Source organism: Xenopus tropicalis, chromosome 3, assembly GCF_000004195.4.
Source record: "Xenopus tropicalis strain Nigerian chromosome 3, UCB_Xtro_10.0, whole genome shotgun sequence".
NCBI classification, from domain to species: Eukaryota; Metazoa; Chordata; class Amphibia; order Anura; family Pipidae; genus Xenopus; species Xenopus tropicalis.
In genome coordinates this window covers 10,159,081-10,176,918 of record NC_030679.2, presented here as the reverse complement: position 1 = coordinate 10,176,918, position 17,838 = coordinate 10,159,081, and the positions used below count along the sequence as shown (strand labels likewise).

General features: G+C 51.7%; 1 protein-coding gene across 8 annotated transcripts in view; it reads left to right on the top strand.

The window, feature by feature from the left end:
* Window positions 1–5,746: 5,746 nt before the first annotated feature.
* iqsec3 (IQ motif and Sec7 domain 3) overlaps window positions 5,747–17,838 on the top strand; it is a 74,498-nt gene continuing 62,406 nt past the window's right edge. For 4 of the 8 annotated variants that reach the window (XM_004912477.4, XM_004912476.4, XM_004912478.4 and 1 more), the window contains exon 1: window positions 5,747–6,278. In XM_004912477.4, the coding sequence (XP_004912534.1) occupies window positions 5,845–6,278 (434 nt within the window). In that variant the 5' untranslated portion in view covers window positions 5,747–5,844. The remainder of the gene's footprint in view (window positions 6,279–17,838) is intronic. The other 4 variants (XM_031898647.1, XM_002941896.5, XM_031898648.1 and 1 more) reach the window with 2 other exon arrangements.

Sequence of the window (17,838 nt, the reverse complement as noted above, 5' to 3'; positions counted from 1 at the left end):
CAGAGTGGGTTGGTGGGCAGAGTGAGTTGGTGGGCAGAGTGGGTTGGTGGGCAGAGTGGGTGGGTGGGCAGAGTGAGTGGGCAGAGTGGGTTGGTGGGCAGAGTGGGTGAGCAGAGTGAGTTGGTGGGCAGAGTGGGTTGGTGGGCAGAGTGGGTTGGTGGGCAGAGTGGGTTGGTGGGCAGAGTGGGTGGGTGGGCAGAGTGAGTTGGTGGGCAGAGTGGATTGGTGGGCAGAGTGAGTTGGTGGGCAGAGTGGGTTGGTGGGCAGAGTGGGTTGGTGGGCAGAGTGAGTTGGTGGGCAGAGTGGGTTGGTGGGCAGAGTGAGTTGGTGGGCAGAGTGGGTTGGTGGGCACAGTGAGTTGGTGGCAGAGTGGGTGGGTGGGCAGAGTGGGTGGGTGGGCAGAGTAAGTGGGTGGGCAGAATAAGTGGGTGAGCAGAGTGGGTTGGTGGGCAGAGTGGGTGGGTGGGCAGAGTGAGTGGGTGGGCAGAGTGAGTTGGTGGGCAGAGTGGGTTGGTGGGCAGAGTAGGTGGGTGGGCAGAGTGAGTGGGTGGGCAGAGTGGGTGGGTGGGCAGAGTGAGTGGGTGGGCAGAGTGGGTGGGTGGGCAGAGTGAGTTGGTGGGCAGGGTGAGTTGGTGGGCAGAGTGGGTTGGTGGGCAGAGTGGGTTGGTGGGCAGAGTGAGTTGGTGGGCAGAGTGGGTTGGTGGGCAGAGTGAGTTGGTGGGCAGAGTGAGTTGGTGGGCAGAGTGGGTTGGTGGGCAGAGTGAGTTGGTGGGCAGAGTGGGTTGGTGGGCAGAGTGGGTTGGTGGGCAGAGTGAGTTGGTGGGCAGAGTGGCTTGGTGGGCAGAGTGAGTTGATGGGCAGAGTGGGTTGGTGGGCAGAGTGGGTGAGCAGAGTGAGTTGGTGGGCAGAGTGAGTTGGTGGGCAGAGTGAGTTGGTGGGCAGAGTGAGTTGGTGGGCAGAGTGAGTTGGTGGGCAGAGTGAGTTGGTGGGCAGAGTGGGTTGGTGGGCAGAGTGAGTTGGTGGGCAGAGTGAGTTGGTGGGCAGAGTGGGTTGGTGGGCAGAGTGGGTGGGTGGGCAGAGTAAGTGGGTGGGCAGAGTGGGTTGGTGGGCAGAGTGGGTGGGCAGAGTGAGTGGGTGGGCAGAGTGAGTTGGTGGGCAGAGTGGGTTGGTGGGTAGAGTGGGTGGGTGGGCAGAGTGGGTGGGTGGGCAGAGTGAGTGGGTGGGCAGAGTGGGTTGGTGGGCAGAGTGGGTTGGTGGGCAGAGTGGGTGGGTGGGCAGAGTGGGTGGGTGGGCAGAGTGGGTTGGTGGGCAGAGTGGGTGGGTGGGCAGAGTGAGTTGGTGGGCAGAGTGAGTTGGTGGGCAGAGTGGGTTGGTGGGCAGAGTGGGTGGGTGGGCAGCCATGGGGCCCTTCTCTTTACACAGGAGAGAAAGCGCAGCCTGTTTGAAAGAGAAGGGGAAGGGGGGGCTTACAGACCATTGCTCCTTCCTTTAAGCTGGCCATACACGTAGCAATTTCTATCTTCGGTCGCACTAAAGATCGTTCGTTTCCCCCACTGACAGGGCTGAATCATTAAATATGGAGTTAGAAACAATAGGAATTCTACCTCCTTCTGCCCATTCAGCCCTGAATGTAGATTTTGCTCGGGCGTCTTCAATGGCGCCCAATCGAAATCCGCAGCCTTTTGTGATATCCGTCGCCTCTTCAAACCTCCATACCCACACCGAATATTATGCGGAACGAGGTTTCCTACGATATTATCGGTGCGTGTATGGCCGGCTTTAAGGTGGCCAAACACCCTGAGATCTGCTCAGGGGTGTCGCCAAGCGACCGGATCTTCTCCCGATATCCCCACCTACAAATGGGAGCGATATCGGGCTAATTCAGGCTAAAGGTCCCCATACACATTACGATTCGCTCGCTTGGCGAGATTGCCAAGTGTGCAGATCTTCACCAGATATCCCTACGGGTGGGCGATATCGGGAGCGTATGGGTCCCTTAGACCAACTCGGCAGCTTATCGGCCCGTGTATGGGTACTAACGAGGGGCCTGCCCGACCGATATCTGGCCTGAAATCGGCCAGATCTCGATTGGCCAGGTTAGAAAATGCTTGTTGATGCACCCCAGAACTGACTGCGCCTATACCCGTCGTTGAAATTTGGTCTGGGGCCAAACAATCGAATTAAGGTCCCAATATGAGATCACCAAGCGAGCGGATCTTCACCCATCAACGAGCCAATGTGGTCCCCAATCCGACTAAATTTTTTAACCTGCCCAATCGATATCTGGACAGTTTCAGGCCAGATATCGGTTGGGCAGACCCGTCGGTAGTGCCCCTCCTTAAGGTCCCCATACACGGGCCAATTGTAGCTGCCAATATCTGTCCCTTGGACCCAGGGCCGCCATCAGAAATCACGGGGCCCTTCACAAAAAAGTTTTCTGGGCCCCCCCCTCCTCCCACACCCCCAATGGCCCCTCCCCCAGTGACCCCTCCCATCAATACAAAGAACATAAAACATTGGTAGCCAGGGCCCCCCTAAAACATTGGTGTCCAGGAGTTACATTTTGCATTGGTGCCAGGGCAGGTACCCCCTAAATCATTGCTAGCCAGCCCAGGGCTCCCTAAAAGTTTGGTAGCCAGTGCCCCCCTAAACAGGCCCCCCCCAAAGCATTCTCCAGCTTCCCCCAGGCCCCCCCAAAGCATCCTCCAGCTTCCCCCAGGCCCCCCCAAAGCACCCTCCAGCTTCCCCCAGGCCCCCCACAAAGCATCCTCCAGCTTCCCCCAGGGCCCCCCCACAAAGCATTTTCCAGCTTCCCCCAGGGCCCCCCCCCAAAGCATCCTCCAGCTTCCCCCAGGGCCCCCCCACAAAGCATTTTCCAGCTTCCCCCAGGGCCCCTCCACAAAGCTTTCTCCAGGCTCCCCCAGGGCCCCCCACAAAGCTTTCTCCAGGTTCCCCCAGGGCCCCCCACAAAGCTTTCTCCAGGCTCCCCCAGGCCCCTCCACAAAGCTTTCTCCAGGCTCCCCCAGGGCCCCCCACAAAGCTTTCTCCAGGCTCCCCCAGGTCCCTCCACAAAGCTTTCTCCAGGTTCCCCCAGGGCCCCCCACAAAGCTTTCTCCAGGCTCCCCCAGGCCCCTCCACAAAGCATTCTCCAGGCTCCCCCAGGGCCCCCCACAAAGCTTTCTCCAGGTTCCCCCAGGCCCCCCCACAAAGCATTCTCCAGGTTCCCCCAGGCCCCTCCACAAAGCATTCTCCAGGTTCCCCCAGGCCCCTCCACAAAGCTTTCTCCAGGCTCCCCCAGGGCCCCCCACAAAGCTTTCTCCAGGTTCCCCCAGGCCCCTCCACAAAGCTTTCTCCAGGTTCCCCCAGGCCCCTCCACAAAGCATTCTCCAGGTTCCCCCAGGCCCCTCCACAAAGCTTTCTCCAGGTTCCCCCAGGCCCCTCCACAAAGCTTTCTCCAGGTTCCCCCAGGCCCCTCCACAAAGCATTCTCCAGGTTCCCCCAGGCCCCTCCACAAAGCTTTCTCCAGGTTCCCCCAGGCCCCTCCACAAAGCTTTCTCCAGGCTCCCCCAGGCCCCTCCACAAAGCTTTCTCCAGGTTCCCCCAGGGCCCCCCACAAAGCTTTCTCCAGGCTCCCCCAGGCCCCTCCACAAAGCATTCTCCAGGCTCCCCCAGGGCCCCCCACAAAGCTTTCTCCAGGTTCCCCCAGGGCCCCCCACAAAGCTTTCTCCAGGTTCCCCCAGGGCCCCCCACAAAGCTTTCTCCAGGTTCCCCCAGGGCCCCCCACAAAGCTTTCTCCAGGTTCCCCCAGGGCCCCCCACAAAGCTTTCTCCAGGTTCCCCCAGGGCCCCCCACAAAGCATTCTCCAGGTTCCCCCAGGCCCCTCCACAAAGCATTCTCCAGGTTCCCCCAGGCCCCTCCACAAAGCTTTCTCCAGGCTCCCCCAGGGCCCCCCACAAAGCTTTCTCCAGGTTCCCCCAGGCCCCTCCACAAAGCTTTCTCCAGGTTCCCCCAGGGCCCCCCACAAAGCTTTCTCCAGGTTCCCCCAGGCCCCTCCACAAAGCTTTCTCCAGGTTCCCCCAGGCCCCTCCACAAAGCATTCTCCAGGCTCCCCCAGGCCCCTCCACAAAGCTTTCTCCAGGTTCCCCCAGGCCCCTCCACAAAGCTTTCTCCAGGTTCCCCCAGGGCCCCCCACAAAGCTTTCTCCAGGTTCCCCCAGGCCCCTCCACAAAGCTTTCTCCAGGTTCCCCCAGGGCCCCCCACAAAGCTTTCTCCAGGTTCCCCCAGGCCCCTCCACAAAGCTTTCTCCAGGTTCCCCCAGGCCCCTCCACAAAGCTTTCTCCAGGCTCCCCCAGGGCCCCCCACAAAGCTTTCTCCAGGTTCCCCCAGGCCCCTCCACAAAGCTTTCTCCAGGTTCCCCCAGGGCCCCCCACAAAGCTTTCTCCAGGTTCCCCCAGGCCCCTCCACAAAGCTTTCTCCAGGTTCCCCCAGGCCCCTCCACAAAGCTTTCTCCAGGCTCCCCCAGGCCCCTCCACAAAGCTTTCTCCAGGTTCCCCCAGGCCCCTCCACAAAGCATTCTCCAGGTTCCCCCAGGCCCCTCCACAAAGCTTTCTCCAGGTTCCCCCAGGCCCCTCCACAAAGCTTTCTCCAGGTTCCCCCAGGCCCCCCCACAAAGCATTCTCCAGGTTCCCCCAGGCCCCTCCACAAAGCTTTCTCCAGGTTCCCCCAGGCCCCTCCACAAAGCTTTCTCCAGGTTCCCCCAGGCCCCTCCACAAAGCTTTCTCCAGGTTCCCCCAGGGCCCCCCACAAAGCTTTCTCCATGTGCCGCTACTTCTGCGCTTTTATAAGGTTGCGCCCCATGCATGTGACGTCAGCACGCACGGGCGCAACCTTATAAAAGCGGAGAAGTAGCGGCACATACCGGAGGATGCCGCCAGAGCCGGAGGAAGTGAGGGCCCGGACTTGATTAAAGGGGGCCCGAGCTAAGAAAACTTTAGCACGGCCGGGCCCCCTTTAAAGCTAAAACCGTCCTGGCCCGGGACGATCGTACCCCCTGTGCCCCCCTGATGGCGGCCCTGCTTGGACCAACTCGGCAGCTTATCGGCCCGTGTAGGGGCAGAAACGAGGGGCCTGCCCGACCGATATCTGGCCAGGTATCGGGCAGGTTAGAAAATTCAGTCGGATCGGGACCGCATTGGCTTGTTGATGCCCCATTGCCGCCAATATAATTCAATCGTTTGGCCCCAGGGCCAAATGACTGAATTAGCCTACACGCTCCCTGATTTCGCCCACCCGTAGGTGGGTATATCGGGTGAAGGTCTGCTCACTTGGCAATCTCCCCAAGAGCGAATCCTAACGTGTATGGGGACCTTTAGTGCCTATAAACAGCCCAATAAGCTGGTCCTAGGGACCGATATTGGCTGCTACAATCGCAAGTGTATGGGGACCTTTAGTCCTGTGAAAGCAAGGATTGGCTGGGAGGTCGGTCCTGTTGCCACAGGGACAATGTATAGAGACGGGGAAGCTTATCAGGGAAAAAATAAATAGAATTAAAAAAGAATAAATAAAAAAGGTCCGACACTATGAACGTTTCCATTACTCAGTGATGCAAAATATAATAAAAAAAATTAAAAAAAAAAAAAAGATAGCGGCATGGAATCCTGACCAATCAGGCACCGGCTTTATTGGGATCCAGCCCTCCCCGCTGACATCCCTACCCGCGATACAGAGCGGAGGAATCCCTTCCCCCCTATTATATAAGACCCCCTGCTTGTGCGCTAAAGCCCGCCCCCCCAAGCCTTCTCCGCTCCTGTCAGGCAGCCCCAGTCAGTGAGTGAGAGACCCGGGATGGAGAATCTGCTGGAGAACCCGGTTCGGGCGGTTCTGTACCTGCGGGAACTCACCACCATCGTACAGAACCAGCAGAGCCTCATCCACACCCAGCGGCAGCGCATAGACGAGCTGGAGAGGCGACTGGATCAGATCGGCAGTGAGAACCGGAACCTTCGGGGGCATCAGCTGCCCCAGGAACAAACCCAGAGCTCAGGGGAAACCCACAATGCCGGACCGGCCGTGCCCAGCGGGCAGAACCAGAACCAGGTACCGGCGGAAAGCAGTGCGCAAACAGAGGCGCAAAACCAGCATCAGCATCAGCTTCCCGCAGCGGCCCCCCAGCCGGAGGAGCCGGAGCCTGTGCCCAGCTGTGCCGCCCGGAGCTCCCCGCAGATCCATCAGCACAAGCCCCCGGCCCTGTGTAAGGCCATCCTGGGCAGGAATGCGGAGTAAGTAACGGCCCCCCCGCCTTTACCGAACCTGGGCCACCCCGGGACACTTGCCTATAGGGGGGGCATTTATTGGGGGGCATCTCTGGGAGATATTAGTCAGGGTTTATCACCAGTCTGTTGCTGGAAAGTGACCCAGGAATCTAGTTCTGCTATCACAATCATCATAATCAGTAATCTAGGGGTTCTGCTGGAAAGTGACCCAGACTTAGGTTTCATTATTGATCAACACCAAACACTTATCTAGGGGTTCTGCTGGAGACCCAGGAATCTAGTTCTGCTAGACAAGATCCTAAAGTTGTACTCTTCATCTACAGGGATTTAGGGGTTCACACATACCTAGGGGTTCTGCTGGAGATCCAGGAACCTAGTTCTGCTAGACAATATCCTAAACTTGTATTCTACATCTACAGGGATTTAGGGGTTCTGCTGGAGACCCAGGAATCTAGTTCTGCTAGACAATATCCTAAAGTTGTACTCTTCATCTACAGGGATTTAGGGGTTCTGTTGGAGATCCAGGAACCTAGTTCTGCTAGACAATATCCTAAAGTTGTACTCTTCATCTACAGGGATTTAGGGGTTCTGTTGGAGATCCAGGAACCTAGTTCTGCTAGACAATATCCTAAAGTTGTACTCTTCATCTACAGGGATTTAGGGGTTCTGCTGAAACCATCTTGACTTTGGCTTACTCAGTGTTGATCACAATCAGTAATCTAGGGGTTCTGCTGGAGAGTGACCCAGGAATCTAGTTCTGCTAGACAAGATCCTAAAGTTGTACTCTTCATCTACAGGGATTTAGGGGAAACCATGCTAAAACCATCTCGACTTGGGCTTACTCTAGGGGTTCTGCTGGAGAGTGACCCAGACTTAGGTTTCATTATTGATCAACACCAAACACATATCTAGGGGTTCTGCTGGAGACCCAGGAATCTAGTTCTGCTAGACAAGATCCTAAAGTTGTACTCTTCATCTACAGGGATTTAGGGGTTCACACATACCTAGGGGTTCTGCTGGAGATCCAGGAACCTAGTTCTGCTAGACAATATCCTAAACTTGTATTCTACATCTACAGGGATTTAGGGGTTCTGCTGGAGACCCAGGAATCTAGTTCTGCTAGACAATATCCTAAAGTTGTACTCTTCATCTACAGGGATTTAGGGGTTCTGCTGGAGACCCAGGAATCTAGTTCTGCTAGACAATATCCTAAAGTTGTATTCTACATCTACAGGGATTTAGGGGTTCTGCTGAAACCATCTTGACTTTGGCTTACTCAGTGTTGATCACAATCAGTAATCTAGGGGTTCTGCTGGAGAGTGACCCAGGAATCTAGTTCTGCTAGACAAGATCCTAAAGTTGTACTCTTCATCTACAGGGATTTAGGGGAAACCATGCTAAAACCATCTCGACTTGGGCTTACTCTAGGGGTTCTGCTGGAGAGTGACCCAGACTTAGGTTTCATTATTGATCAACACCAAACACATATCTAGGGGTTCTGCTGGAGACCCAGGAATCTAGTTCTGCTAGACAAGATCCTAAAGTTGTACTCTTCATCTACAGGGATTTAGGGGTTCACACATACCTAGGGGTTCTGCTGGAGATCCAGGAACCTAGTTCTGCTAGACAATATCCTAAACTTGTATTCTTCATCTACAGGGATTTAGGGGTTCACACATACCTAGGGGTTCTGCTGGAGACCCAGGAATCTAGTTCTGCTAGACAATATCCTAAAGTTGTACTCTTCATCTACAGGGATTTAGGGGTTCACACATATCTAGGGGTTCTGCTGGAGAGTGACCCAGGGATCTAGTTCTGCTAGTCAAGATCCTAAAGTTGTATTCTACATCTACAGGGATTTAGGGGTTCTGCTGGAGACCCAGGAATCTAGTTCTGCTAGACAATATCCTAAAGTTGTACTCTTCATCTACAGGGATTTAGGGGTTCTGCTGGAGACCCAGGAATCTAGTTCTGCTAGACAATATCCTAAAGTTGTATTCTACATCTACAGGGATTTAGGGGTTCTGCTGAAACCATCTTGACTTTGGCTTACTCAGTGTTGATCACAATCAGTAATCTAGGGGTTGTGCTGGAGAGTGACCCAGGAATCTAGTTCTGCTAGACAAGATCCTAAAGTTGTACTCTTCATCTACAGGGATTTAGGGGAAACCATGCTAAAACCATCTCGACTTGGGCTTACTCTAGGGGTTCTGCTGGAGAGTGACCCAGACTTAGGTTTCATTATTGATCAACACCAAACACATATCTAGGGGTTCTGCTGGAGACCCAGGTATCTAGTTCTGCTAGACAAGATCCTAAAGTTGTACTCTTCATCTACAGGGATTTAGGAGTTCACACATACCTAGGGGTTCTGCTGGAGACCCAGGAATCTAGTTCTGCTAGACAAGATCCTAAAGTTGTACTCTTCATCTACAGGGATTTAGGGGTTCACACATACCTAGGGGTTCTGCTGGAGGCCCAGGAATCTAGTTCTGCTAGACAATATCCTTAAGTTGTACTCTTCATCTACAGGGATTAAGGGGTTCTGCTGAAACCATCTCGATTTGGGCTTACTCTAGGGGTTCTGCTGGAGAGTGACCCAGACTTAGGTTTCATTATTGATCAACACCAAACACATATCTAGTGGTTCTGCTGGAGACCCAGGAATCTAGTTCTGCTAGACAAGATCCTAAAGTTGTACTCTTCATCTACAGGGATTTAGGGGTTCTGCTGAAACGATCTCTACTTGGGCTTACTCAGTGATGATCACAATCAGTAATCTAGAGGTTCTGATGGAGAGTGACCCAGATTTAGGATTAATTATTGATCAACACCAAACAGATATCTAGGGGTTCTGCTGGAGAGGAGCCCAGGTTCTGGCTAACTCAGTGTTATCTCTAAGCAGGAACTAGGCTTCTGCTAAAACCAAGTGGAGCTTTAGGGCGAAGACACACTGGGCTACTAGTAGCAGCTACTTGTCACGGCTACTAAACACCAGAAAATCCCCTGCCATAGACAATACTGAGAATTGCCTCTGCTAAAACACACGTAGAGACAGTTATCAGTAAATGATTAGCATTGTCTATTTTAGTAGCCACGGCAAGTAGCTGCTACTAGTAGCTCCGTGTGTCTTCACCCTAAGGGCTTCTGCATAACTGTCTGTCTTTCGATTTCCTCTGTATTTGGCCCACTACTAATTTAGGGGGTCTTTGTTGAGAATAACACAACCTTTGGTTTAGCTAGGCATTTGCTCGTTAGTCATTTTGTCTCAGGGTTGCTCTGTGCTTGTGGCAATCATGTTCTCTTGGGGCGGGAAAGTCATTTAGCCTCAGGTTTCTCTCTGATTGTAGCCACCGGGGGTTCCTGCCTCAGATTTCCTCCTTGTTGGAGAGGCAGAGTATCTAGAGGCACTGCAGGAATTACACACAGCCTCATTTGTACTGATTGCTTGTATTGGACATTATATATATAGAGAGGTTCTTTTAGGACCACACACAACCTGGCAAGGGACATAGTATCAAGAGATCTTCTAGACCAGTGGTTCCCAACCTTCCTAATACCGTGACTCTTTAATACAGTTCCTCGTGTTGTGGTGACCCCCAACCATAAAATTATTCCTAAGACCATTGGAAATATGTGTTTTCCCATGGTCTTAGGCGACCCCTGTGAAAGGGTTGTTGGACCCCCAAAGGGGCCCGACCCACAGGTTGAGAACCACTGATCTAGAGGGTCTTCTGCCCCACCTGATGTTTAGCCATTGCTTGTGATGAAGGTTATGCTGAAAACGGACATGGTTCTGAGTTTAGTCACAAGAGGGGTCGTGGGGCTTTTTCATACATGGGCTAGGTCTCAAGCTTGGGTCCAGTTGGCTATCAGACCCAGCCTCAGGTTGGCAATGTAGGATTTCTGTTGTTGAACAGGGCTTCTGCTGGGCAAGCTGGTACCTGATGCTGTGGCCAAGGGGCAGGGGGCCACCAGAAAACCCTGGACCATGGGCCCACTCTGAAACCTTAGTTCTTCCTCTCCTCCAGGGTCGGACTGGGCCGCCGGGACACCAGGAAAAATCCTGGTGGGCCCTAGCCATAGTGGGCACAAACCTGACCCTTCCCAGCGCTCCCCCGGCCGACCATTCCTCCTAAAACTTCTGTGTGCTCAGGGGAGGTGGGGGACCCTGTAGGGTGGGGGGGGGGGGGTAAGGGAGGCTCAGCCCTGCGGGGGGGACGACTGGGGGACGTGTCCGGCCGGGGGCACCTGCAGGGCCCCTGTGGTCCCTGCACCCCCCACTCCAACCCTGCTCTCCTCCATAAAGCTCCATCATCCTAGTCTCTTTTCTCTACTTACTATACTCTATTCTTCCATCTATCAAGCTTCCTTGTTCCCATACAGAAATAGGGAATGGCCATGAAATAGGCTAAATAGTTAGAAGCAGGAGGGCCCACTGACACCTGGCCCCCCCGGGAGTTATCCTGGTGGGCCGTTCCGACACTGCCAAGGGGAGATGAAGGGCCAGCAAGGGTAACCTGAGACCATATGCTGTTCTACAACCATAGGCCTACATGGGAATGCTGAGGGATTGCAGGAGCCCCAAAAGTGCTGACTTGGGGTTCTGCAGTTGGTCAGGGACCCATCTTTATACCTGTGATTCAGAACCAGAGGGGATCTTGGGATTGTGTTGGTTCTCCCAATTTCTTCATGGCCACCTAGGGGTTAATACCCATGTATGTATAGCTATTAATGCTTGGAACCTGGATGTAGTACTTATTGCTATTATATAGGAATAGAGGGGCTATATTATGGGGGGTAATTACCTATGGTGTGGTATCTATGGGTCCCCGACCCCCCATGGATGCAATGGTTTCCAGCATTTGACAGTCGGGGCAATGGAGAAGTGAATTTTTCTGTTGTGCTAGAGCAGTTGAAGGGTTAATGATTGGCCGTTCTTCATTGGACGGTTGCTCCGGGGGTATTCGCTTTCCGGTCACACATCAGAGAGCTGTCAGTCAGTGTCTGACCTGCCCCTGTACCCCCCCGGGGGGCATTTACTGCAGATGGGGTCACATTGAAAGAAAATCATATTATATATATATATCATTATTCACTGACCCGCACCATTGGGCAGGGTATTTAAACCTATTTGCCCTTCCTCGACAGGCAAAATCTTCTCTGTGTGTACCCGAAGCCTGACAGGGGATTCTGGGAGTTGTAGTTCAACAGCGGTGTAGATACAATTGTGTAATGTCTGCAAGGGAGGGAGTCATCGCCATGCAAACCCAATTAGAGGCATGTGACCATAACACTTTTGCATTCTTTAAAGGGGAAGTACTACTTTAAATTAATTTTAATTAGCTTTTTTCCCATCTTGCATTTCTTACCCCAGCCACCAGAAAAACTGATTTTTAGGCTACATTTTTATTGTTGTTACTTTTTATGCCTCTTCTTTCTATAGAGACCCTCACCTCATTCATTTCCCAGTCTGATTTCCATACCAGTGCCTGGTTGCCTGAGTAAGTGGGACCCTAGCAACCACGAAGGAATATTAGACTGGAGAGATGCAGGGTAAAAAAAAACTTAAGTCAGGAACCCATAAAAATAAAACAAAGTCCAATTGCATGTTTTCTTAGATTTTCGTATTCTACATCCTGATAGGAGCTGAAAGGTGAACTGTCCATTTAAATTAACCCTTTACACAAAAGGTATGCTTATTCAGAAACCTCCACAGTTATAGACCCTTTCCCCTGGCACCATTGCTTTACTGTACCCACTATATCCCACAGGTACAGGAGATAACCTCGCATAACCAGCAGGGAGTAGGCCTACAGACAGGGCCGCCATCAGGGGGGCACAGCGATGCTTGGGAGGTGGGAGCTGGAGGATGTAGGGGGAGCTGGAGGATGTAGGGGTAGCTGGAGGATGCTGGGGGGGAGCTGGAGGATGCTGGGGGTAGCTGGAGGATGTAGGGGGAGCTGGAGGATGCTGGGGGGGAGCTGGAGGATGCTGAGGGGAGCTGGAGGATGCTGGGGGGGAGCTGGAGGATGCTGGGGGGAGCTGGAGGATGTAGGGGGAGCTGGAGGATGCTGGGGGGGAGCTGGAGGATGTAGGGGGAGTTGGAGGATACTGGGGGGGAGGTTAGGATGCTGGGGGGGAGCTGGAGGATGCAGGGGGGATGCTGGCTACCAATGTTTTAGGGGGTCCCTGACTACCAATGTTTTAGGGGGTCCCTGACTACCAATGTTTTAGGCAGTCCCGGACTACCAATGTCTGCGTCCTTTGTACTGATTGGAGGGGTCACTGGGGGAGAGGCCATTGGGGGCAGGGTGTGGGAGGAGGGGGGCCCAGAAAATTTTGTTGTGAGGGGCCCCGTCTTTTGTGATGGCAGCCCTGCCTGCAGACAGAGGGCATTTAGCAGAACCTGTGCCAAATCGTGCACCCCCATCACCCACGATCTCTGTATTAGACCAGTGTTGGGCACGGGGGTCCCACATTCCCCTAATCCCTACTTAGGCCCAATGCTGACACCTTCCAGCCGTTGGGGGGTTGTGGAACAGCACCTTGAGGGTGTCCCTGGTTTGGATGTATATTGTTATATTTATACGGATCATCCCAAACATTGTAAACCCGGTGCCTGTGGGTGTGTATGGCCCCCCGGCTGGGTATAACAGGCACAGAAGCTGCTTATTGCTCAGCATTTTGTTGCTAGTGCTTTCCTGCCGTGCGTTGTTCCCAGGATTCTGTTCTGCCTCCTTTTAACCCTTTCTGTGCTGGTGCTTCAGCTCGTACATTGCCGGGTTCTGCAGCAATACCTTCCTGCCGTGCATTGCTCCCCGGCTTCTGTTCTGCTTCCTTTTAACCCTTTCTGTGCTGGCTTTCCAGCTCATATATTGCCAGGTTCTGCGTGGTTGCTTGCCCATGTCTTTGCACCGCAGCACCAGGCTCACTTATGGCAATCCCCCCCCCCCCCCTCCCTGGCGCAGACCTACATGCGGAGAATCTGGATGCGATGGGGATTCTGGGAAAATCAGGAGATTCTTTCCGTGCAGGACAGAGAGGTAATTGGACGTAAGCTCTGCAGAAAATGAGCTGCACATTGAATGGCTGCTGAACCCCGTGCACATTGCGCTGCACTCTAATCTGCAGAATTACCGTCACTCTGCATTGCAGCACATTGTTCTGCAGAACTCGGGGTTTATTTACTGGGGGCAGGGGGATGCAGCACCTTGCTGGGATTGCCCTTAATTGATCCAGAAGTAGCTTGTATAGAAGGGGAATGTAAGGGGAATGGATCACCCATCCCCTGCGCTGTCTGTTCTATGAAGTGATGGCTTATTAAGCCACGAGGCAGGCCTGAGCGTGACATCCGGTGCCCAGGAGCAGCTATAGATAGGTATTCTAATCAGGCAATGAGAGGAGCCAGGCAGGGTGTTATATGGGGCATTGGGGGGGGGGAGAGCTTGAGAGGGGGGGTTACTGTATACAAAGGGTTTTTGGGGGGTTGTAGGGATACCTACTTGGCACAGGGCCGCATCAGGTCCCGTGGCGAACAAAAAGCGTGCACGCAAAGGCGATAATTAGTGCAACGCGCACATAAAGGCACAAATAAACGCATCACGTGTATAGCGCACCTGAAATTTGCGCAACCTAACCCCCCTTCCCCGGTCCTTGGAATTTTTTTTTACCTTGATACCGGTCCTTGGCGCTAAAAAGGTTTGGGACCCCTGCACTAGTCAGTTATTGAGTCTGCAAACACCAAGCATTGCTAGTAAGCCATGGCACACAAGATCCAAACAAGCACCCAAGACTGAAGCAAGGTCATAGAAACCAAACCAACAGTCCTGCTAGCCATATACCCCAAGGACCACCTCAATGGCTGACAGCCACACGTGCCAAGGACCCCCCAAAAAACTGGCAGCCACATGTGCCAAGGGCCACAGCAAAGGCCAACAGTCACATGCATCATGGAATAAGACCAGCAGCAACATGTGCCAAGGGCTACTGCCTCGACCAGTGGGCTGCTGCACCAAGGGCCGTAGCCAAGGCCAGCAGCCACCTGCGTCAAGGGCCATAAGCGAAATGCCAGTAGTCACACCAGTGAGCACACAAAACACCTGCAGCCAAAGCCATAATAAGGGCCAACGGCCACACTAGCCAAAGCCATAACGAGGGCCAACGGCCACACCAGCCAAAGCCATAACAAGGGCCAACGGCCACACCAGCCAAAGCCATAACAAGGGCCAACGGCCACACTAGCCAAAGCCATAACGAGGGCCAACGGCCACACTAGCCAAAGCCATAACGAGGGCCAACGGCCACACCAGCCAAAGCCATAACAAGGGCCAACGGCCACACTAGCCAAAGCCATAACGAGGGCCAACGGCCACACTAGCCAAAGCCATAACGAGGGCCAACGGCCACACCAGCCAAAGCCATAACAAGGGCCAACGGCCACACCAGCCAAAGCCATAACAAGGGCCAACGGCCACACTAGCCAAAGCCATAACAAGGGCCAACGGCCACACTAGCCAAAGCCATAACAAGGGCCAACGGCCACACCAGCCAAAGCCATAACAAGGGCCAACGGCCACACTAGCCAAAGCCATAACAAGGGCCAACGGCCACACCAGCCAAAGCCATAACAAGGGCCAACGGCCACACCAGCCAAAGCCATAACAAGGGCCAACGGCCACACCAGCCAAAGCCATAACAAGGGCCAACGGCCACACCAGCCAAAGCCATAACAAGGGCCAACGGCCACACTAGCCAAAGCCATAACAAGGGCCAACGGCCACACTAGCCAAAGCCATAACAAGGGCCAACGGCCACACTAGCCAAAGCCATAACAAGGGCCAACGGCCACACCAGCCAAAGCCATAACAAGGGCCAACGGCCACACTAGCCAAAGCCATAACAAGGGCCAACGGCCACACTAGCCAAAGCCATAACAAGGGCCAACGGCCACACTAGCCAAAGACCATAACAAGGGCCAACGGCCACACTAGCCAAAGACCATAACAAGGGCCAACGGCTATTTGAGTGAAGGGCCACAACAACAGCCAGTAACCCCACAAGCCAAAGGCTAGAACAAGGACCAGCGGCTATAGCAAAAGCCAGCTGTCATGCAAAATGGTAGCCGCATAGCATAACCAACGTTTTCCAATGTTGGCTCCTATCAAGCTAGCATGCACATACAATTTTAGTCCAATCAACAAATCTCCAGTTTTCTGTGCCACAGGGCTTGTCACACAGCATAAAGGTTTCAGATCCAGTTCTGCTGAATGCGTTGGATCCAGCCAAATTTGTGCAGTAAACTGAACCAAATTAATCTGTTGATAATAATAACGCTATTACACTAATCAAGTATAACGCTCCATTGCGGCAACGGCTGGAAGTGACATGAGGCAATCTCATTGGTTGGGCCCCTTTTCACAGTTGTTTTCCACTTATTACAGGTATGGAACCTGTTATCCAGAATGCTCAGGACCAGGGGTTTTCCGGATAAGGGATCTTTCCCTAATTTGGATCTCCATAACTTGAGTCTACTAAAAATCATTTAAACATTAAATAAACCCAATAGGATTGTTCTGCCCCCAATAAGGGGTAATTATATCTTAGTTGGGATCAAGTACAGGTACTGTTTTATTATTACAGAGAAAAGGGAATCATTTAACCATTAAATAAACCCAATAGGGCTGTTCTGCCCCCAATAAGGGGTAATTATATCTTAGTTGGGATCAAGTACAGGTACTGTTTTATTATTACAGAGAAAAGGGAATCATTTAACCATTAAATAAACCCAATAGGGCTGTTCTGCCCCCAATAAGGGGTAATTATATCTTAGTTGGGATCAAGTACAGGTACTGTTTTATTATTACAGAGAAAAGGGAATCATTTAACCATGAAATAAACCCAATAGGGCTGTTCTGCCCCCAATAAGGGGTAATTATATCTTAGTTGGGATCAAGTACAAGGTACTGTTTTATTATTACAGAGAAAAAGGAAATCGTTTTTAAAAATTAGAATTATTTGCTTATAATGGAGTATGGGAGACGGATAATGGGTTTTCGGATAAGGGATCCCATACCTGTACTATGTAAAAGGATACACTATGGAATATTCCATCTCCGTCAATATAATGCACGTGTCTCATTGTATTTTAATAGTTTAAATTCCCAGCTCACCCCGTGCCTCTCAGCATTTTCTGGTTCCACGTGCAGAAGGCACTTAGAGACTCAAACCCACGTAATTGTTTCGTTTCGTGGCCTCTCCCTTTAATGTGTGGGCACAGATACGGGTGTCAGGCCGGTGGGCGATGGAGTTAATTGGAGCGAAAGAAAGGATGAGTAGAGAAAAAGCATCTAGATAATATTCTTGTTTCCCTGTCTCGCTCTGCGTAGGGGAATCAATATCCCTCGGCTCCAAGCTCCTTCTGCGCAATTCTTATGGTCTATTTATGGTAGAAGCGAGAAATAGGGTGGAATCAGCCCGGCAATGGAATGTTCAAGGCTTACAGGAGGCCAGCGTATATATATATATACATACTATGTATGGGCACATACAGACATGTACAGGTATGGGATCCATTATCTGGAAACCCATTATCTAACAACCTTATGGGAAAGTCATCTTCCATAGACTCCATTATAAGAAAATAATTCTAATTTTAGAGACAGTTAGACAGACTAATGTATTTATATTGGGAAGTACAGGTATCGGACCCCTTATCCGGAAGCCCATTATCCTGAAAGGCCCTCTCCCATAGACTCCATTTTAATCAAATAATTCATATTATTAAAAATGATTTCCTTTTTCTCTGTAATAATAAAACAGTACCTGTACTTGATCCCAACTAAGATATAATTACCCCTTATTGGGGGCAGAACAGCCCTATTGGGTTTATTTCATGGTTAAATGATTCCCTTTTCTCTGTAATAATAAAACAGTACCTGTACTTGATCCCAACTAAGATATAATTACCCCTTATTGGGGCAGAACAGCCCTATTGGGTTTATTTCATGGTTAAATGATTCCCTTTTCTCTGTAATAATAAAACAGTACCTGTACTTGATCCCAACTAAGATATAATTACCCCTTATTGGGGGCAGAACAGCCCTATTGGGTTTATTTCATGGTTAAATGATCCCCTTTTCTCTGTAATAATAAAACAGTACCTGTACTTGATCCCAACTAAGATATAATTACCCCTTATTGGGGCAGAACAGCCCTATTGGGTTTATTTCATGGTTAAATGATTCCCTTTTCTCTGTAATAATAAAACAGTACCTGTACTTGATCCCAACTAAGATATAATTACCCCTTATTGGGGGCAGAACAGCCCTATTGGGTTTATTTCATGGTTAAATGATTCCCTTTTCTCTGTAATAATAAAACAGTACCTGTACTTGATCCCAACTAAGATATAATTACCCCTTATTGGGGGCAGAACAGCCCTATTGGGTTTATTTCATGGTTAAATGATCCCCTTTTCTCTGTAATAATAAAACAGTACCTGTACTTGATCCCAACTAAGATATAATTACCCCTTATTGGGGGCAGAACAGCCCTATTGGGTTTA